Here is a 23,248-nt window from a genome sequence, read left to right on the forward strand (position 1 = left end):
TTTTCCACCAAGGGAGTCAGTGATCTGATTTGGGACCAGTTCCTGATTTTGCATGCACCCAAGGGAGTGGTCCCATACCTTCAGAAGAAATACCTGGAGGCACCTGATGTGTGACATCACTCTTATTTTTACCTTTTATCCTTACCCAGAGACTTTCAACAGATCTGTCTCCCACTTCTATCTCACCCTCAGTACAAGCATATGCATCTTTGATATACAAGGCAACACCTCCCTTTTTTCCCTGCTTGTCCTTCTTGAACAAGCTGAACCCTTCTATACCAATATTCCAGTTACATGAATTATCCCGTTTCTGTGATGCCAATTCTGTCATATTTGTGATTTTTCACTAGTATTTCTAGTTGTTCTTTTTTATTCCCCATACTTCTTGCATTAGTATACAGACATCTAAAATGTTTGTTAGATTTCCCCTCTTTATTTCCTCGTCTCTGCTTTGTTCATGCTGAAATTTCCTATGTTCACCCCAGATTCCAACCCTTCACCCAGGTCTCCATGTTTTGGACTTATTTGTCAGCTTTTCTCTTCTGCCCCAGTTGAACCTAGTTTAAAGCCCACTTCACTTGGTCAGCCAATCTGTACCTAAAGATACTTTTCCTCTTCCTTGACAGGTGGACCTCATCTCTGCTCAGCAGTCCTCAGAATAGGAGCTCGTGGCTGAGGAAGCCAAAGCTCTCCTGGGAACACCATCCACACAGCTATGTAGTTACTTCCAGGATGTGTCTGTTTCTGTCTGGACCCCTCCCCTTAACTGGAATGATTGATGAGAACACCATCCGTGCCCCCAGCTCCTTCACCCTCAATCCCAGAACCTTATACTCACTTCTGATCTACCCAGGGTCATAATTTGCAGTATCATTAGTGCCCATGGATGAGCAGCATGGGGAAGTAGTCAGAGAGACGGATGATCCTCGGCAATCCTTCCATAATGTTTCAGATATGGGCTCCTGGCAGGCAGCACACCTCCCAAGAAGCCAGGTCAGACCTGCATCTAGATGCCTCATTCCCCCTTAGAATGGAGTCACCGATCACCACTACCCTTTGTTTCCTCTTGGAAGTGGTGGCTGCAATCCTCCCAGCCTTGGGGTACATGGTTTCTTGTCCTCCACCTTTGGGGAAGATTCCTCATCCCTTGTTGCAAAAGTGCACCATACTGTCTTTTATCTCTATGGACAATTAGGAGTAGGGGTGGAGCACTGCCTGCTGCAGAAGTAGCTAGCAACCAGATTCCTCCCTGTAAAGAAGCCATTTCCTCCTCCCCTGGTGGTGCTACTGCAGTCACTTGAGCTGGATTTCTTCCTCAGACTTGGGGGTCTCCATACACATTTTTCTCAATAAATTATTTTTGTGCATGGATGCTTTTTAGCCTAGCTACCTCCTCCTGTGGCATTTCCACCTGTCTCTTGAGAGTTCTACCAGTAGGCACCTATCACAACGGATGGTCCCCCTGCCTGGCTTTCTATAATGGGGAAATGCAGGCCACAGTCTCTGCAAATCCACAGTCAACTGCAAATGCCAGTCAACATTGTTTTATGGAAAACCGATTACAAGTTTTGGCTGACAGAGGTAACTGCACAGATGTAATACACTTAGACTTTGTAAGGCATTTGACTTTGTTCAGCACGACATTCTGATTAAAAAGTTAGCACCACATAATATTAATAAAGCGCACATTTAATGGATTAAGAAATGGCTTCATGAAAGATCTCAAAAAGTAGTCACCAATGAGGAATCATCCTCAAATAGGGGAGTTTCTAGTGGGGTTGCGCAGGGATCGATACTAGGCCTGAAGCTATTCAACATTTTCGTCAGTGATCTGGAGGTAAATATAAAATCACTGCTGATAAAATTTGAAAATGGGCACAGATTGCAGAATAGTAAATAATGATGAAGACAGGGCAGTCACACAGAGTAATCTAGACCACTTGGAAGCTGGGTCCATTCAAACAAAATGTGTTTTGATACAGTCAAATGCAAAGTTATATGTCTGGAATGCCACGTACAGTTCTGGTGTCCACATTTTTAAAATGATGTCGAAAAGTTGGTGAAGGTGCAGAAGAGAGCCACAAAAATGATTTGAGGGCTGGAGAAAATGCCTTACAGCGAAAGACTTTAAAAGTTCAATTTGTTTATCAAAAAGGAGGTTAAGGGGTGACTTGATTACTGTATACAAGTACCTTCAGAGGGAGAAAATAATAGATACTAAAAGGCTCTAATCTAATTGAGAAAGACATAAGAACCAATGGCTGGAAGCTGAAGCCAGGCAAATTCAAATTATAACTAAGTTACGCATTTAGCACTGAGGGTGAATAACGACTAGAAAAAAATATCATGAGAAGTGATGGGTTCTTTTGATATCTTCTAACAAGACCTGATGTCTTTTTGGAAGACATGCTTTAGCCAAATACAAGTTAGAGGACTCAACATGGGGGTAACTGGGTAAAATTTAATGGCCTGTGAGAAACAGGAGGTCAGACTAGATATCTAATTGTCCCTGCTGGCCCTGAACTCTATGAACAAGCTATTGATCCCAAGCACCTTCCTATGGCAAAAAGAGAGTATGTGGGCTGGTAGCAATCATTGCAAGGCTTCTATTCTGTGGTTCCTGAGATAGTCTACTCAGGGAGAACCACACCTTTCAATTCTCCTGTTCTATTTGGCCTTCTCTGCCACAATGGGGGACAAATAGAGAGAAGGATATTGATAGGTGGTGCTATTTGGGGACTGAAATTTCAGTCTTCTAAAGGAGAGAGGAATGAGAAAAATGGCTTTGCTCACTACTGCCCCTAAATCATCTCTGTTGGTAGGGTATGCCACAGTCCTGAGTCTGCTATTCAGAAGGTTGTTTTTCTGGCTTCCTGAAGTTTTTATCTCAATGCTATTAGTCAGTGTGTGCCCAATGATTTTAACTGTCATGATGGGTCCTAGATGGAGAAATGATCTTCGACATAGTATGAGTCTATCCATAAATCAGAATCCTGAAGTGGATCAAGAAGCCAAAAGGGAATCATGTACAGATTGCGGAACACTGGCACAAAGATACTTTCTTCAGCTCATACTGTTTCAAAGATGGGCTATAGTTCATGCTGTTATGCAACGCATGTAGCTTCCTTGTGAACAGCTTTATCCAGACCCAGGTAAAGTAATAAACAAACATGCCAATGTGGAAGTGATAAGTGAATGAACTATTGTAGCAATTGTTCATGAGCAAGGGATGGAATCTCCTTGTTAGCCAGAGATGAGAGTAGAAACTTATGTTGACTGCTTCTATTTCAGTAAGTAGACTCAGAAATGCTTTTGTAATATCTTTGGAGGATGCTTTGTAAGCTGCAGAATGATGGTGTATGCTGAAAAAAATCTTTCATGAATAAAGGTTGACAGTTGCTTTTAAATGTAAAAAAATATTTGTGCCATTCGGGATTATAGTCATTCTTCACACTGGAAAGGCCACAATGTTCATTGGCAAGATGTTACAATTTCAGTAATTTTAAGATCCATTTAAAATGTATTACTTAAAAAAAAAACTGAAATTTTTATTCTTATGAATATAATCAAGCAGGTTCTCATCAGCTGTTTCCTCAATAAAATGACCAAATGCATTTTGTTCTTTCCATCTCCAGCAAATGTCCAAAATAATGAGATGTCTAACAAAATGAGTAGAGGTTTATAAAAATAACATGGTTCTTCTGTAAGCATGATAAACATTTTACTAAATGTAAACACATATCAACTTTATCTGGATTATGCACTTTATTCTCATAGCTGCAATAAAACAAATTTTAAAAGGGACACCAATTCAAATCACATCTGCAAATTTATACTTGTACTAGAAACATCTAAGATCACTGAAACTCAAAAAAATTAAAGAAAATACTACTGAATCAAAGGTAAATATGAAATAATATCATGTGTGAATTTGAACAGCTGCATATCACTAATTCACAAATCCCTTAAATGAATCATTCAATAAAAATTTCCCAGCATAACACACACAAAGCAATATTTAATTTCTTCAGAAATCAAAGTACAATAATCTTTAAAGCCATTTTATTTTTAATAAAAGGATTGTCTAACAATTTACAGACATAATTATTCATATTTTCTAATCACACTGCAAACTTCATTGAATGGAAATAGTCACCTTGCATTTATTTATTTATTTAATAAACTAAGACAGTAGGGTAGAGAGATGCCATAAAATGAGCCTGCCTTTAGAAACTAAATATGGAGTATATTATAATGTTCCTTATTTTCAAAAAGTAAACTCCCAAGATGGTCCACTTAATGTACATGAAATTGTATATTATTCAAATACATTACTCTGTACAGTAGTATATTTTGAATTGCTCATATTCTGTAAATTACTGCAGTCTTCAATTAGGCAGGATCTGAAGCATTAAAAATGGTCTATTCATTCATCTACAGTTTCACACACACTACTCCATTTTTGTAGTTCCTGAGAATCATTTATATTCCATATTTTGGCAAAAGATTTTAGCCTTTTTCTGAAAAACAAAACCACAAAAATCAAAATTAGGACATTCATATATTTATAAATTAAATACATTAGCCATTGAAAACACTCAACTTGTTTTAAAATATTTTGCATTCAGCAAAAAAGGAGCAAGACTTATGAGCTCAAAGTAAAATCTTTAATAAGTCAAAAGCTATGTTAACTATGCCCACTATATGTGGGTGACATTTTCTACAATTATATTTAATATTTTGGTCACTATGATAAGCTCATGAAATGCAACAAATTATTTTCATGAGGTTGGTAAAGTACAGAAAGTAAACAAATTGAACAAAAGACTGTCTGAGCACAATATAAGTCAATGAAAAGATGAGAAATAGGAAAGTGATTTACCTAGACAAGAATATTAAAACAATACCAACATTAATTAATTCAATAACAGTACTACAAGTACATATTTTGGTAATGGAAGAGACTGGAAGAAATTTGAGATATTGGCTCATTTTGTATGTAAATGCACACATCCAATTCCCTTTTTGAGACCCAAGAAAGCTAGTTAGTTAGAGAAACTGATAAGCAGAAGCAAGATATTTAAAATGAGTTAGAACATATAATCTGATATTTCAAATGAATATGAAAAGCTAGTGAAGTCTTCAGTGCAAGGTCTGGATAGACATATCTAATTAATTTTCCCATATAACATGCAACGAGGTACAGAAAAAACTGACAAGTCAGCTAGCCTTGTAGGTCTAGGGGTAGCACAATATATTGGCTAAGTAAGGATCTAATTTTGATCCTCAAGATCACATTCACATTTCCAAATGGGAAGCAGCTGAGAGCATACTAAATTCCAGTTGGAAGGAGGCACTTTTTGTCAATTGCCCAGGACCCTATCTGGCAGGTAGGAGTCATGTTAATATAAGATGACGCATCTAGCAGCAAATAATAGATGCATATTACTAACTCACCATATTGCACTATTTTAATAAATCTTTCTATCTCAAACAGGAGTGCTTGTCTTTGATTACACATTTCATTTTAAAATGTTGTGAGGCAATGTAAATATTCACATATATTATTATTAAAACCGTTTGGGAATTTTTTGTCAGAAAATGCTGATTCATCAAAAGGTCTGATGATTTTGGTTCTGATGCAGAACCAGAAAAATTCTGAAATCTCAAAAATTCTCATAGGACAGGAAAACCATTTCCTATGCCCTAAATAAAGATGCTGCAGATTAATGGCATTTAATAGTAAATCAAATGCCATTAATCTGATAGCAATTTAATTTACTATTAATGCTGTAGATTAAAGAAATAGGGATATTTCAACGGGAAAGGTTTCTCAACTCCGACCAATAACCTGAACCTGGGTTTCTCACATCCTAGGTATATGCCCTAACAACTACGCTATAGAGTCAGTTGCTTTCTTTTTCTGGCCCAATTCATATTTAATTATTTATACAAACAAGGAACAGATCCAACAGGAGACACTGAGATACACCCATTCCAGAATGGCCAACAGTCTGGTAGTCAGGGCCATCAACCTAGGAAATCCTCAACATTTTTCATGGAATAGAAAAACCATTTCCCATGCTGTACTAATTACTATCAGTACAACAAAGCTTTTGTCTTTGACAAAGAGTATATCACAAATGAATGCTGCAGATTAAAGAAATGGGAATATTCTAGTGAATCACCAACTTTCTTAGAATTATAAGAGTCAAATACAAAGCAACATAACTAATTGTTATTTAAAAATGGAGAATGTCTCATTCTTTGGGCAGTAGCACCTGCAATATACTAGGATAGTAGTAAGATTGTAAAACTGAAATGAATGTCACTGAACTGATATATCTGGAATAACATGTTTTTATCAAAAGGTAAACAAAAACTGGAAGAAAGAATTAGGAGCTATACAGATGGAAAACTTCTTATGGTATGCAATCAAATGACATGTTTGATACTTTTGGACTAGATTACATACACAATACCTTCAGGCCCAGATTCTTGAAGGAATTGTGAATAAAAATAAGTTATCTGTCCCTATGGATTGTAGCAGGGCTTTGACATTTATCAGGGGAACAGTTCTGGAGTCAAGAAGGTGTCTTTTGCTGGCACCATGTAATTCCATACAGATAAGGCAGAGTGGTGAACTGTTGAAAATCACTATTTTCTATCTGTGGTTCCCATGGTCGACCTTGTTTTTGGCACCATGCCAAAATCCCATACTATTATGGTAGTATGCATGCAGTACCCTATTGTCTCACTTCAGCAATTACAGTTACTACAAAATCCAAACAGGGTGCTGGTGCTCATTTAAATACTCTTTGGCTTACAGGGGTGGGCACAGCACCTGAAGGCTCTCAGTTCAAGACTGACTACTGCTGATAATTTTGTACCCTTCACAATTCTTATTACACAAAACTTCATCCTCTACTGAACTGTTTCACAAGCTGGGAGCAGAAGCCTGATCTCTAATATGGGAACCCAACTTCCATCTACTTAGCCACATTATTAAGGGCACAACAGCAAACTATCCCACTGCAAAGGAAAGATAGGAGTCTGGCAAGAAACCACCTTGGCTTAACCAGGATTTCTTCATTGATCTGAAACTCAAAGAGTCCTATAAAAAGTGGAAAATAGGTCTAATTACAAAGGATGAATATAACCAAATAACACAAGTATGTAGGGACAAAATTAAAAAGGCCAAGGCACAAAATTAGATTAAATTAATTATGTTAGAGAAATAAAGGGTAACGAGAATACATTCTACAAATACATTAGAAGCAAGAGAAAGATCAAAGACAGTGTAGGCCTTCTACTCAACGTGGGCGAAAACAATAACAGAAAATGTGGAAATGGCAGAAGTGCCAAATGACTTTTTTTGTTTCAGTGTTCACCAAAAAGGTTAGTAGTGACTGGACATCTAACATAGTGAATGTCAGTGAAAATGAGAGAGGATCAGAGACTAAAATAGGGAAAGAACAAGTTCAAAAATACTTTGACAAGTTAGATGTCTTTAAGTCACCAGGGCCTGATGAAATACATCCTAGAATATTCAGGGAGCTAACTGAGGAGATATCTGAGTCATTAGCAATTATCTTTGAAAAGTCATGGAAGATGGGAGAGATTCCAGGGGACTGGAAAAGGTCAAATATAGTGTCAATCTATAAAAAAAGGGAATAAGGACAACTCAAAGAATTACAAACCGGTCAGCTTAATTTCAGTACCTGGAAAAATAATGGAGCAAATAATTAGGCAATCAATTTGCAAACACCTAGAAGATAAGAAGATGATAAATAACAGTCAGCATGGATCTGTCAAGAACAAATCATGTCAAACCAACACCTGATAGCTTTCTTTAACAGGGTAATAAGCCTTGTGAATGGGGGGAAGCGGTAGATGTAGTACATCTTGACTTTAGTAAAGCTTTTGGTACTGTCTCACATGACCTTCTCCTGAACAAATTAGGGAAATACTGATTGGAAAACCATTCCCAGATAGTGATCATCAGTTGTTCAGAGTCAAGTTAGAAGGGCATATTGAGTGGGGTTCTATAAGGATCAGTTCTGGGTCTGGTTCTATTCAATATCTCATCAATGATTTAGAAATTGGCATAGAGAGTATACTTATAAAGTTTGCACACAATACCAAACCGAAAAGGGTTGCGAGTGCTTTGGAGGATAGGATTAAAATTCAAATGATCTGGACAAACTGGAGGAATGGTCTTAAGTAAACAGGATGAAATTCAATAAGGACAAATGCAAAGTACTCCACTTAGGAAAGAATAATCAACTGCACACATACAATATAGCAAATGACTGCATAGAAGGGAATACTGTAGAAACCAATCTGGAGCTCACAGTGAATCACAAGCTAACTATGAGTCGATGGTGTAACACTGTTGCAAAAAAAGCAAAAATCATTCTGGGATGTATTAGCAGGAATGTTGTAAGCAAGACATGAGATACAATTCTTCCACTTTACTCCACGCTGATCAAGCCTCAATTGGAGTATTATGTAAAATTCTGGGCACTACATTTCAGGGGAGATGTGGACAAACTGGACAAAGTCCAGAGAAGAGCAACAAAAATTATTAAAGGTCTAAAAAACATGACCTATGAGGGAAGATTGAAAAAATTGGGTTTGTTTAGTCTGGAGAAGAGAAGACTGAGGGGGGAACATGATAACAGTTTTCCAGTACATAAAAGGTTGTTCCAAGGAGGGGGAAGAAAAATTGTTCTGTTTAACCTCTGAGGATAGGAGAAGAAAGAATGGGCTTAAATTGTAGCAAGGAAGGTTTAGGTTGTACATTAGGAAAAGCTTCCTAACTGTCAGGGTAGTTAAGCACTGGAATAAATTGCCTAGGGAGGCTGTGGAATATCCATCACTGGTGATTTTTAAGAGCAGGTTAGACAAACAACTGTCAGGGATGGTCTAGATAATGCTTGGTCCTGCCATAAGTGTAGGGGACTAGACTAGACCACAACCTGTGGTACACATACTCCTGGGGATACGCAAGACACAGGCAGGGGGTACCTGGGGAAAAACAGAGCAAAGGGGAGGCGAGCGGCAGCTGCCATCTTCTGGGGAAGCTGGGCGGCGGCAGCAGCCCACTTCCCATCTGGTCCCAGCTGTCAGCTGGGAAGTGAGTGGCAGCCACCAGCTCTTGGGGGAAGCAGGTGGCAGCTGCCCGTTTCCTGCCAGGTCCCAGCTCTGAGCTGGGAGGCAGGCGGCAGCCGCTAGATTCTGGGGAAATCAGGCAGCAGCCCCCCACTTTCTGCCAGGTCCCAGCTCCCAGGTAGGAGCCTAGTGGCAGCCTCCTGCGCCTTGTGAGCTCGGCTCACAGCTGGGTGGCAGCCACCCATGCCCTGGCTCCAAGCCGAGGGACAGACTCCAGCGCTCTGGCTTGAAGATGGGCAGCAGCCGCCTGCCCACATACCTGGGTCCCAGCCAACACGGAAGCCTCCTCTGCCCCAGCTCGGATTAGGTGGCAGTCGCCCACCTTCTGGGTTAGCAGCCAGGTGGCAGCTGCCTGCAACTTGCCCAGGTGGTGGCCCCCCTCCCTGGCTCAAAGCCCAGTGCCCAGAAAACTTGTCAGTTTCACTGCTCTATGACAGCCCCAGATTTTACCAGTTATCTTCTTTTCCTGTCTCTCTCTCACCCTCTTTCCCTGTCTCTTTCTCACCCCTTCCTCCTCTCAAAACTACGGCAAAACATTTGGCATGGCGCTTTATATTCTCCAGCATTGGCATGCCGCTCAAAGCCCGTAGCTTTGGCCAACATCACTTCTAGCCCAGGTACATACTTGAGTTGTGCACCTCTGGTGTAAAGGTGGTAACCCTACCTACACTATACTGACATCTGTCATATCATGGCCTTATATACTCAGCCCTTCTTCCAACATATGGCTCACATTAGTCTGTTAATATAAAATCCTATGAAAAATTGAGTGTTGGGGTACTTATTAAAATTTTCAGATGTTAGGGGGTACTTGCTTCTTAAAAGATTGAGAAACACTGATTAGATGACCTTTCGATGTTCCTTCCATTCCTACAATTCTATTATTGCCTCTTAGAAAGCACGAACCATGATTTTCTCTTCGTTTATGTTGTCTGTAAAAGAGGACACTCAAATATTTCAGTTTCTGATGTATTGTCTTCTAGTGGCTGGTCCTGCTGACAGCTAATGTAGTTAGTTCTGTAGCTCAGGTGGTAGCACCTGGTTCAAATCTTGGGGATGATTCATGGTGAGGAGTTTACTAAAGTTGCAGACAAATGAATTTTCTTTTGCAATTTCCCTTTTAAAAAAACCTAGAAAACTACATATAAAAAGCTATCTTAAAGAATGACTGTGTTAGCTTAAGAAGAACTGAAAAATTCAGACATGCCAAAATTAACATTACCTACTCTACCTTAGTTCTACCCCTTTGTGTGTTTGTAGTATGATCCAGTCTTTAATTACATGTTCACATACTATTTTATTCTACTTTGTTTTTGTATGTAATGAGCTTTATTTTTAAGAGTGGAATACATATTAGAATTCTGTATTTACCCTAGCAAAGTGATGTACTATCTTCCTTTGATCTGACAAAATATAATATTTTTTCTAAAGAGAAAAATCAAATTGTTATTTTTATTAGTCTACATAATCATTTATTAGATTAGGTTCTAACTCTGTCTTGCTAGTTTAAATTGTCTTCTCTTTGCAAAGTAAATTTTATTGACTTTAGAATGTCACACAGTAGACGACAGAATTAAGACATTTATAAGCACCTTCTGGTTTTACTTTTAGTGAATTATGAGCCAAATAATACTGACAAGTGTAAATTACTGTGTTTCTACAACCCATTATATATCCTCTATTTATATATTAAGGTTTTATTGTTTTATCTTTTAAAGAGGATAAGAATAGGTTTAATCTCTGTAGCCTGCTTAGCGTCAAAGGAATCATTTGTACGTAAAAATAATTACGACCTAAAAAATTTGCCCTGGAAATCCTTTTGCCAATATTATTTATGATCATCAAAAGCTTTTGATATGGTCTCTCACAGTATCCTTGTCAGCAAGTTAAAGAAGTATAGGTTGAATGAATGGACTATAAGGTGGACAGAAAGCTGCCTAGATCATCGGGCTTAACAGGTAGTGATCAATAGCTCAATGTCTAGTTGGCAGCCAGTAAAAAGCAGAGTACCCCAGGGTTCAGTACTGGAGCTGGTTTTGTTCAACGTCTTCATTAATGATCTCGAGGATGGGGTGGATTGCATCCTCAGCAAGTTTGCATATAACACTAAACTGGAGAGAGTGGTAGATACGCTGGAGAGTAGGGATAGGATACAGAGTGATCTAGACAAATTGGAAGACTGGGCCAAAAGAAATCTGATGAGGTTCAACAAGGACAAATGCAGAGTCCTGCACTTAGGACGGAAGAATCCCATGCACTGCTACAGATTGAGGACCAACTGGCTAGGCAACGGTTCTTCAGAAAAGGACCTGAGGGTTACAGAAGCTGGGTATGAGTCAACAGTGTGCCCTTATTTCCAAGAAGGCTAACCGCATATTGGGCTGCATTAGTGGGAGCATTGCCAGCAGATCGAGGGAGGAGATTATTCCCCTCTATTCAATATTGGTGAAGCCTCATTTGAAGTACTGTGTCCAGTTTTGGTTCCCCACTTCAAGAAGGATGTGGACAAATTGGAAAGAGTCCAGCAGAGGGCAACAAAAATTATTAGGGGACTGGAGCACATGACTTATGAGGAGAGGTTGAGGTAACTAGGCTAAGTTATTCTACTGAACAGAAGAGTGAGGGAGGATTTGATAGCAGCCTTCAACTACCTGAAGGGGGATTCCAGGGAGTATAAAGATAGGCTGTTCTCAGTGGTGGCACATAACAGAACAAGGAGTAATGGTCTTAAGTTGCAGTGGGGAGGTCTAGGTTGGATATTAGGATAAACTTTTTCACTAGGAGGGTGGTAAAGAACTGAATGGATTACCTAAGGATGTGGTGGAATCGCCATCCTTAGAGGTTTTTAAGGCCTGGCTTGACAAAGCCCTTCCTGGGATGATTTAGCTGGGGTTGGCCCTGCTTTGATCAGAGGGTTGGACTAGACGACCTCCTGAGGTCCCTTCCAACCCTAATCTTCTATGATTCTATGAAAAGAGCTTTACCTATATTACACTGTTAAGAGATGGTTTGAGTTGAAATTGCAGATGAGTCTCATGGAAAAAATCATTAATGTTAGCAGAAGTCATCTTACAGTGCAGATCTATTATGTACAAACCATCATAAACAGAAGAATCCTTCACAGACTTCAATATTTTATGAGTCTTTACACCAGACACAGAAATAAATGTTTACAGTACCTAGCTATACTTCTGCCTAAACTGTTTACATACAGTTGCTAAAATGTTATAAGATCGATAAGAAGTTATGCCAGCCCATACACTAGAGAATCCTCCATCACCTATTGGGACAGGACAGCCTCGACTGGGGCATCCTGTAGTGGCAGAATGGAGCATGAACAGCATGCCGTCCTCCGTTTACCTGCTTCAGAGGCCCCAGTAACTCCAGGCCAGATTTTCTTGCCTTAGTAATACTCTACTTTGGAACCAGTTTATTACCAAAACAGTGCAAAACATTCAATAAAAAAGACCCCCCACAGTCCATTTATCACGCCCTGTGCACATACTCCTTAAAATCACACATTCTCTTGTCCCTCAACATAACACATACCAAATTCTAACATCTTCCAACACACTTGGACTTCTTATCAGTCCTTTTCTGTCTTTCTCCCAGAACAGCCATCCCAGCCCTTCTAGCTGTTGCAGTGCAACCCGCTCTTCCCACTGGGAACCTCCACAGACCCTCCGCTGGGAGATCCTCCTCACCAAGGGAGCATTCCTCACTGTTCCACTGGGTCTCCTTTCCAACACGAAGGCATCAGTGTGTAAGCCCCTTTGTAGCTCCCCTGCTTTCAGCCCTCTCTGGCCTTTAGCTCCAGATTTTCATTTTAGCAGTCAGCAGACAACTCCCTCTGCTCCTCCCTGGTCTTCAGCCCTCTCTGACTTGGGGAAGTCAGCCAGCAAATCTCTCTTGCTGTTGTCCTGCCTTTGGCCTTCCCCCAGGAACCATGTATAGCAGTGATACTCATATCTCAGTGATTCAGGAGCCAAATTAGCAATCAGCATTATCCAAAAGAGCCATAGTAGTGTTAATTCATTGTTACATTTGCTATTTATATATATATATTATTCTCACAGTTATTCTCTCAGTAAAATGACTGACCAAGTATTATTTTATCAGCTACAATTGGTTAATGACATAGTAAAAGCATCCTGATTGATTAGTAACTAAATCTCACAGTGTTTTAATATGTGCTGCAAAGAGCTGCAGGAGACACATTAAAGAGCCACTTGTGGCTCCTGAGCCTCAGTCTGAGTATCACTGATGTACAGCTTCCTTCAGGAACTTCTTACAGTCTCCTAGACTCTGGCAGCTCTCCCCATCCAATCTCTCACTCCCAGGTAGTTCTCCCCTGCCTGTCACCTGACTGACTCCTCCATTGTCTGTCTATTCCCAATTATATGGCCCAGGTGCCTTCTCCTGAGCCTAATTGCGAAGCAGATGATTAGTCACAGGTGTACTGGCTTCTTCCTTCTTAAAGGGCCAGTGTCATGCTTTGACACCAACGTACAGTATAGTATACATAAGCACATATCTGAAGCTCAATATCAGTAAAAACCTTACATTTTTTCTGAAATTTAGGGATTTTAATTTGATCAAAGCTAATACAAAGTTTTATTCTTAATTAAATCGGAAACAAAACTTTCAAGGTCCTTCTCTATTCTTATAAATAGCTAGCAAACATAACTCTAAAGTCTTAAGTAAATAAGTTGAAATTACTTTCTAAATTAAATATATCTGTGCTAGGCATTTTAAGACATTAACTGATTAACTATTAATAAATAAAAAGTTATGTAAATAGACATCACATTTATATTTATTTTCTTCCAAAATATATATATTTTAGAAGAACAAATTAGCTTACTAAAAGTTGCTGTAAAAGGTTCAAAATTATTTCTGCTCACACTAGTTCATATTTAAAAAAAAAACCCAAACATACCACATATTTTAGTTTAAAACTCTGATACAGTGACTGATTATAAAACTAATTTCAATTATTTAATTTATAAAGCTTTGATTAAAAAGGACAGCATGATTTCATACACTTTTTCAAGAGCAGTTTTCATTTCATCTTAATTAAGTGTTTAAGTGTGTCTGGTATAGCTCTTAATGCTCTTTCGATACCTCATTTACTGGGAAAAGCTCTTCTAACTCGCATCTAAAAGTTTCACTACAAACAGAAAAATGCATCACAATTACTCTGACCTTTTCATGTTCACTAATCCCTCAAGCTCCTTTGATTTGTGAGCTGCCTTCTTTAAGATTTCTTCAGGAACATGTGCTAGTTTAGCAACATTTAATCCATAACTCCTTGCAGCAACTCCTCTAGTTATTTGATAAAGAAAAGTGATAAATTCAGGATTCTCTTCATCTTCAGATCCTAGAGAATAAATTAACAGATTAAGTTGACAGAACAACAACATATCATCACTACAATTCATGTTTCTTCCTTAATAACTATACCCTACAATAAACATTAAGCCAAAAAAAGAAGATAGATTATCTCAAGTGCCAAAATGCCTCCTAACTAGCTAATATACATTGCATAACCTCTTTCCAATAGCTTTATTCTCATCTGGGGCCTGATCATGGAGAAGTTGTGTGTGTGTGTGTACAGGATTGGGCCATATCTCTTTGTAAGACTGGCAAGGTTACTGACAATAACTACGCTACGTTTACACTGTATGGCGACATGTAGGGTAGGTTTGCAATGAAAAGCAGGCTTCATCCCTCTGTGATTTCTCTCTGCACACATAAGTGAAAGGCTGTGGCAGGGGGAAAGCAGTGGGAAAAGGCTCCAGCAGCAGGAAGCTGCCGGAGTTATTCTCCACTGCCTCCCCCATGCCAGAGCTTCTCCCAGCTGCCAGAGTCCTTTTCATATGGCAGAGAAAGGCTCCAGAAGTGAGGAGGCAGTGGGACACCACATTGCTAAAATAGCAGTGTAGATAGGGGATGCAATGTTTGGGCATGTAGAGAGTGGTGTACAATATGTATTCTAAAGGGTCAGGTGTGTTTTCACTCTTCTCAGTTAAGCAGTACCTCACCAGCTACACTGCTATATATACCCTGTTAGTTGGTGGGCAATGCATGTACTCTACACACTGCCATAAGGAGTAAGCAGTGTAGACATACCCTTAGTGTACAGTTTAAATATATAAAACTAATTAGTTTGCCAGAACCGTAATATCATGTCTCTCCAATATTCCTATACAGACATGGAGAAGTGGAGAAAGTGCCAGGACCCCTGCACATAGGGGTCTGCACACCTAGCACACCAAAAGGCTCTCTTGCCACCAGTGAATTAGTGCCTGGGCTTGATTTGAAAAAGAGCAGAGGGTGGAGGTGGTGGAGCTACAATTACAGTTAGAAGTTTCAAATAAGGGCTGTCTTCCTAAAGGTTCAGGTGGGAGCCTTTCAAGTGGGATATTGCAACCATGATGATTCCCTTCCTCTGTCTCTGTGGAGATCCCCAGTTCATACTCCACTTATTTAGTTTTTGCATTGAGAACAGACAAGAGAAATTAACTCCAATCATTGCCACTCAATCGACAAGCCTCTTTTCTTTGGAAAACAATGAGGAGCTCTCAGTGGTGAGGCTCAGGTTGACTCAGCATTTGAGTGCTGTTTTGAACTCAATGCAATGGCTTCAAGCCAGTGGAGCTGGCCTGTGCCATCCCAAAGCATGACAAAAAAAGGGACCCATGAACAAAGCAGGAGAGGCTAAAAAGAGCATAAAATATAAGCTGAGCCAAGCCAAAACTTCGCAAAATATACCAAAAAGGTCTAACTCTGCTGAAGTTATTTAAACCTGAAGATAAACAAAAGAAAGAGATATACAGGTAGCACTGCTGAGCTCCTATGCCTATGGTAGTGATGGGGAAATAGGACTGCACCCCTTGTATGTCCTCAGGAGAGGAAGAATTAAGATAGAGGCAGGGTGCATACTCAGACCAACTAACACTGCTATCTAGAAAGTTAATAGAGCATGCACACCATAGGGGTCTATGTTCAAAGAAGGGGAAACATTTAATATTAATTTTCTTCTCATCGCATTTACATAATGAGAATATCTCAAGCAGCCTGATTACCAGACTATTCCATTTAAATATGGACTTTTTTGTGATGAGATAGTTTGGTGGTCAGGGTGATTCCCTTCATTTGGAATGTCAGCATAGGTATAGCATCATAAAAAACATCAGTTAATTAGAGAATGACTTTAGAAAATCAAAGCTCAAAATGTTGTGATGGAGAGACTTGTGTGTCCCAATGACCCTGAGACTATGTCGTCTGGAGTTCTGTACTCCTGGTAGGGTCACCCATGGTGAATAGTTCTGAGGTGAGGTTCCAGATGAAGCACAGTCCAAACTTCTCAAGACCCCAATGGTGGAACAGGTGTATTTGAGGACATGTCAGTGCTCTGCAGGTGGATGAGGGCTGCAGCAGGATGGAGAACTCTGATTGTCTTGGACTTCCCTGCCACTTGGTCCAGGGCGCCTTTCTGTCAAGTGTCGTAAAGTTGCTCCCTGCACATGGCTTCCCCACGTTAGAAGATACCATGCATTGATCTCTGCCAAGGGTGTTAACATCTCCCACTAACAAAGTCCTATGGTGATGGATGAGTGGTGGTGGGGACAGAGGCAGTGATCTCTGGGAGACCCTAGTCACAAATCTGCATGCAGGCAGCAGGCATGCGTTGGTCATCTTGCACTTGGACTTGTGAGATGGAAGTGCAACTCGGCAGCTGTGGCCACGACGCAGCAGTCCTTTTCAAGATCCCGTCTGCTCACCCTGAATGGGGAAGGGGTTAGAAAAGGTGCCATAAACATAGGCTGTCTCAACCTCCCCTCCTCGACTGGATGGCCATGTCCAGTAGGATCACTCTACCTACGGTCAGAACATACGAAGAAATGAAGTTTGCCACTTGGAATGTTCGCATTCTCATGGATTTCCTGAACAGTGACAGTCCTGAAAGAAGACCTGCCATAATAGCTAGAGAACTTGCAAGATATGACATTGATATTGCTGCTCTAAATGAGACCTGTCGGGCAGATGAAGATTAACTGAAAGACGATGGAAGTGGCTACCCTTCTTTTGGGAAGGAAAGCCATCTGAAGAGAGGTGTATTCATGGGGTTGGTTTTGCCAACAAGAACAAGCTTTTAGAATTCCCTATGAATATTAAAGAATGTCTCATGGCTCTGTGTTGTAAGCTTAATAACAACCAGTTTGCCACAGTCCTTAGTGCATATGCTCCCACACTTGATGATGACCAAGACAATGAGGAGCAGTTTTACTGTGCTCTTGATGCAGTTCTCACTGTCACAGAAGACAAGCTTATCCTCATGGGTGACTTCAGTGCAAGAGATGGGCAACATCCCAAACTGTGGAAAGGCACCACTGGGAAACGAGGAGCGGGGAAAGTTAAGTCTAACGGCATTCTTCGCCTCCGTAAATGTGTGGAACATGATTTGCTTATCACAAATACCATTTTTAGACAGAAGGACAAATATAAGACCACTTGGAAACATCAATGTTCCGAACACTGGCATCTTCTTGACTATGTCATTGTCAGAGCCTGTGATCGTACTGATATCCATATTACATGAGCCATGAGAGGTTTGGATGACTGCTGGATAGACCAACATTTAGTCAAATCAATCAGAACATTTGGTTTGAATCTCAACACTGTAAACAACTAAAAGGAATTCAGAAGGGATTTAACATCAAGGCACTTCAAAATCACGCAAGTCAGGAGACTCTTCAACAATACATCATTGAAAGGCTCTCTGACCTACCTGACATCAATGACATCCAAACACATTGGGAGGTTGTAACGGGTCACTTTCCTCACTGCTGGACTGGCGCCTCCTGCTGGTCATTTGGGGATTAGCTCTAGGCATAGCCCATATGCATTGTCTATACGTGCTCACTCACTGCCGTTGGCCTGTAGCCCTTTCCACAGCCATTCAGGACCACAGCATCCTCTTCCTGACTCTGCCCTCTGGCTGACTCACAATCTATGTTCCCCCTTCTGGGGAAGGTTTGGCTCCTCAGGAGTCTGGCCACTTTCCTGGCATGTGCAGTCTCTTGTGAGCTGCCACCATCAAGTCCATTCCTTAGCATCCAGTACTAGAACCTCCTACCAATCCCTCAGCTTCTGAGGAAGTTTGGCATGCCATCACTCATACTAGAAACAAGATGCCAGGCCCAGTTGGCATCCCTGTGAGGTCTTCAAAGCTGATGGAATAGCACTCATGCAAAAACTTCATCAACTTCTGGTTAGAATTTGGGTTAATGAGGAAATTCCACCTGAATGCTAATACCGTAACCATTTTTAAGAAATGGGACAAGTCAATGTGTGGGAATTACTGAGGTATTGCCCTTCTCACCATTGCCAGGAAGATCCTTTCTTGCATCCTTTTGAACCATCTCCTTCCTCTTGCAAAGACGTACTTCTGCAATCCCAATGTGTTTTCAGACCATCTTGGGGCAACACAGACATGATTTTTGTTACACGACAGATCCAGGAGTAGTGTAGAGAATAACACCAGCCATTGTTTATGGCATTTATTTGTCTAATTAAGGCCTTTGATTCCATCAATTGGGAAGCATTATGGAAAGTGCTCTCTAGATTTGGTTGTCCATTGAAATTAATTTGGGTTCTCAGGCTACCTCATGATGGAATGACTGCCACCATCCTCTGTAATAGGTTAGAGATGGACCTGTTCACCATCCATACTGGTGTTAAGCAGGGCTGTGTTATTTCCCCAACTCTTTTCTCCATCTATCTTGCCGTAATCTTGATTCTTATTCATGACCGTATTTACTGACAGAGATCTGTGGATAGAAACTAAGATCCTGATCTATAATGTAGTAGTTATCCCAACTCTTTATGGGTGCGAGACATGGGTGACATATCAAAATCATCTTAAGGATCTGGAGTAGTACCAAGAGTGCTACCTTAGGAAGATTCTCTGTATCAGAGGGAAGACCATCACACCAATGCCAGCATTCTCTCTGCAGCTAACATCAGCGGTGTTGAGGTGAAGATTATGAAACATCAAGTTTGCTGGGCTGGTCATTGTGTGCGGATGGCTGATACTCATCTTCCGAAACCTGTCCTCTTTCTTCAACTTAGTTATGGTAAGAGGACCTGGGGGGACAGAGGAAACTCTACAAGGACACATTGAAAATACATTTTAAGAAGGGAGGCATTGACCCCACAAATTGGGAAGAGGTGGTTGGCAATAGACTGCAATGGGTCACATCATACTTCAAGCCTTAGACTGTTTTGAAGAGAATCGCCTTGCTCAAGAGGCTAAGAAACAACAGAGGAGGAAGGAAAGGGTACAGCATCCTGGTCAGCAGTTGTGCTCTCTCCAAGCAACCACCTGTCATATATGTGGAAAAATCTGTAGAGCACAAATTGGACTCCACAACCATCTTAAGTCTCATCAATGACTTTCCCCCTGGCAGACACCATCCTCATATTGAGGGATAGCTGACACTGCTGCTCAAAATGCATATATCCTCATTTCCTGTTATTTAAATTAAATACAGCACTAAAGCCAAATTCTCCCGATATGTGGGTTGATGGCTCCCACTGAAAGAAATGAAAGTTATGTGCATATATGCTAGTGTAAGTATTTGAAGTAATTACAATTATTTAAGCACATTTTAAACCAGTTAGCTTGAAAACACCATGTAAACAAAAATACATATTTTTAAACCTACTGTTCAAGGTGTGCTAGGTGCTGTATATACTGTACAAATAAGGAGACTGTTCTGTTGTATTTAAATATTTAAATTTAATGTATTTAAATGTTTAAATAAACAACAATATACCCTAAGGCTAATTAATCATGAAAAGAAATAAACATTTTTCAGTTTTCAAGCAAACAAGAGATTTAAGATATAGATTGAGACTCTTAAAGTAGTCTAGTGGATTCAGACATACATTTTCCTCATATTTTTATTTAAATACCCAAATCTCAATCTATATCTTTATATCTGTAATACTAATAATCTCAGACAAATTTCATACTGTACCTTTTTGTTGTTCACTTCCTTCTTCATTTACCAAGAAGGCCATGTGGTAGTTCCCAACCTGTTCTGGGTATATCTTTTCTAGATCACACACTGAGGGGTAGTGAGTGACAAACAGTGTCAACGATTCCACCTACAGCAACAACATACACATGTATGACTATTTTTTAAAACACACATTTAGTATTGATTTCCTCTCTTTCATAGTTCTTCACTCTGTGAAGCTGAACACATGCACACTGCTCCACAAAATATCCTTGCAGATGTGCTTAGTATAGCATGCAGAGTTCCCATGTAATGCAAATAAAAATACATTTGGAAATGTATGTCAGATTAAACACTTACATCTTTAATAAAATGTTCAAGTGTAGCATAAGCAATAGCGATTCCATCATGCGTGCTAGTTCCTCTTCCCAGTTCATCCAATATTACTAGTGAACACGAGGTCACTTTTCTTATGATCTCCGCTGTATCTTTCAGTTCCTCCATGAAAGTACTCCGACCTTTGTATATGTTGTCTGCAGCACCCATTCTGCAGCAGAAAACAAGACAATTTGTTTAGTTTATTAAATGCAAACTAAAACACCTTGGGCTTTGGAAAACAAGCATAAAAAATCAATACTTTTGAAAATCAGATCAGCTTCCAACAAAACGTTTCTTGTTGTTCCAAGTACATAGACACATGACTTGAATTATTATTGAACACCTGCAAAAACACAGCAAAGTCCATTTCAAACAATTCTAAACCTCTTGAAAAAAGTTACAATACACAGATCCAAAAGTAAAGATATATTAAAAGAAAGAAATATCCTTCATTATAATAATATGTAACTAACAAATGTGCCCTAAAGCGATGAGATGTATTCCCTACAGGATTCTGGAGAAGAACCTTTCCAGGTCAGCAGTAATCTGGCTGGTTCAAAGGCAGTCCCTGGAAAGTAAACCCATTATCCCTGTATCTGCTTCAGCGGTTCTATAAAACCAGCAAGGCTTTATTTAAACAAGTGAGTTTGCTTGGCATGTGATCCTTGTTGTTTTGTCAATAAACCATGCTGGAAGAGTATTATCTGCTTACTATCCCTTGAAAAGGCCCTGGGAACTCAAGAGACCATCTAGTCCACAATAAGGACACTAGCAAAGCTAAGCTGCAATGAAGACTGATTCTTCTATGCTTTGGACGGTTTGTTTCTCTTTCTTGTAAGCACTTTTATTAATGTCAAACAGAAGCAGCAGAGCTAGGACATGAGGTAGAGAGGTCTCTGATGGTGCTTTTTGGTTTTGTTTGTTCTGTTTTGCTAAGTGACTAAATTAAATGTCGCATTCCAGGAAAGGGAGAAGACTTCTTTAAGCAAAGTGTCTGAGTGCCTCATTTATAGCAGGGAAATCTAGGCTTTGTTACAGATCTTAATACTCAGAATAGAAGAGGAATCAAGGCATAACTGACAATGGCAGGTATTGGCATTCCCAAATGTAGGTGTAGAATCAATTTATGGTCTCTGGAATTTGTGCACCCAAGCAGTGTTTCACTCTGAAGAGCCCTCTGTTTGTTCTTGCAGTAACAGTAATACTTGGAGAATGGTAACTGATGTAGTAATTTCTCTCAGTTAAAAAAGCAATCTTGCTGATATCCTTTAAATCATTAGGAAAAAAAATTAACAAGCAAACGCTGTAGGGTACTGAAGAGCAGTCTCCCAGTATCTAGCATAAATTGATTGCCTAGGAAGGAGTACTGCAGAAAGGGAGCTGGGGGTCATAGTGGATCACAAGCAGTAAAAGTCAATAATGTAACACTGTTGCAAAAATAAATACAAAAAAAAAAAAAAGGCAAGCAAACATCATTCTGGGATGTATTAAAAGAAGTATAAGCAAGACAGGAAAAGAAATTCTTCTGCTATACTCCACACTGATTAGGCCCCAATTGGAGTATTGTGTCCTGTTCTGGGTGCCACATTTCAGGAAAGATGGGGATAGGACAAGAAGCAGTGGGCTTAAATTGCAGTGCTTTAGGTTGGACATTAAGAAAAACTTCCTAACTGTCAGGGTAGTTAAGCACTGAAATAAATTGCCTAGGGAGGTTGTGGAGTCTCCATCATTGGAGATTTTTAAGAGCAGGTTAGAGAAACACCTGGCAGGGATGGTCTAGATCAGCGGTTCTCAACCTTTTTTTCCCCGAGTACCACTTGGGGGAAAAAAAAAGGGGGGGGGGGGAGACTTGCGGCCGCAGCGGGGTTACATGGGGGGAACAACGCCCTCCGCCGAAATCCTGCCGCCGTTGGTGGGGGGGACTTTCGGCGGCAGTGGGGGTTTCGCGGCCGCGGTGGGGGGGGGGGGGGGGGGGGGGGCCGGGACTTTCAGCAGCAGATTCGGTGGCGCAGTACGGCTCACATACCACCCAGCCTTCTTCGAAGTACCACCGATGGTACACGTACCACCGGTTGAGAACCGCTGGTCTAGATAATACTTAGTCCTGCCTTGAGTGCAGGGGACTACACTAGAAGACCTCTTGAGGTCCTTGCAGTCCTGCAAGTCTGTGATTCTATGATGTCTCTCCATCCTGCCACACAACTGTTTCAGAACTGCTCACTTGTAACCAAGCATACCAGAATGGCCCCAATGAACTCTATTTTTTGTGTCGGGATCAGTATTGACTTGTGTTTGTTAATTTTCAGACATAATTGGGAGAATAGAAACAGAATCTTCAGGACAAAGTCTGCTACCTATTGCTACCAAGACTTCCCACAAATCATCCAGTCATGTCAGAATGGGAACACTAGGATTCCCAGCTTCCTGAGGTAAGCTGTCACTACTGCATGACATTTTGTGAACACAGCTGTGGACAGGCCGAATGGCAGTGCTCTATAATGGTAGTGGCAGCCTCCAGGAAAGGTGGAAGCTTAGATACCTGCTGTGGGCTGGGTGAATTGCAGTATGAAAAGAGGCATCCTGGAGACTAAAAGTGGTATACTAATTGTTGGGATCAAGGGACAGTAAAATAGACATAAATGACACTATCCTGAATTGCATTTTTT

At 40.3% G+C, this 23,248-nt stretch overlaps 1 protein-coding gene across 1 annotated transcript in view; it reads right to left on the minus strand.

The window, feature by feature from the left end:
- Positions 1-4,050: 4,050 nt before the first annotated feature.
- MSH3 (mutS homolog 3) overlaps positions 4,051-23,248 on the minus strand; it is a 201,444-nt gene continuing 182,246 nt past the window's right edge. Inside the window, exons 21-24 of the mRNA XM_067569218.1 lie at positions 20,565-20,751; positions 20,223-20,352; positions 14,380-14,554; positions 4,051-4,520 (exon numbers count right to left, since the gene is read on the minus strand). Of these exons, the coding sequence (XP_067425319.1) occupies positions 4,427-4,520; positions 14,380-14,554; positions 20,223-20,352; positions 20,565-20,751 (586 nt within the window). The 3' untranslated portion in view covers positions 4,051-4,426. The remainder of the gene's footprint in view (positions 4,521-14,379; positions 14,555-20,222; positions 20,353-20,564; positions 20,752-23,248) is intronic.

The sequence above is a fragment of the Emydura macquarii genome, unplaced genomic scaffold, assembly GCF_026122565.2.
Source record: "Emydura macquarii macquarii isolate MOO-44397 ecotype Brisbane River unplaced genomic scaffold, CSIRO-AGI_Emac_v2 contig_2897, whole genome shotgun sequence".
Classification (NCBI taxonomy): Eukaryota; Metazoa; Chordata; order Testudines; family Chelidae; genus Emydura; species Emydura macquarii.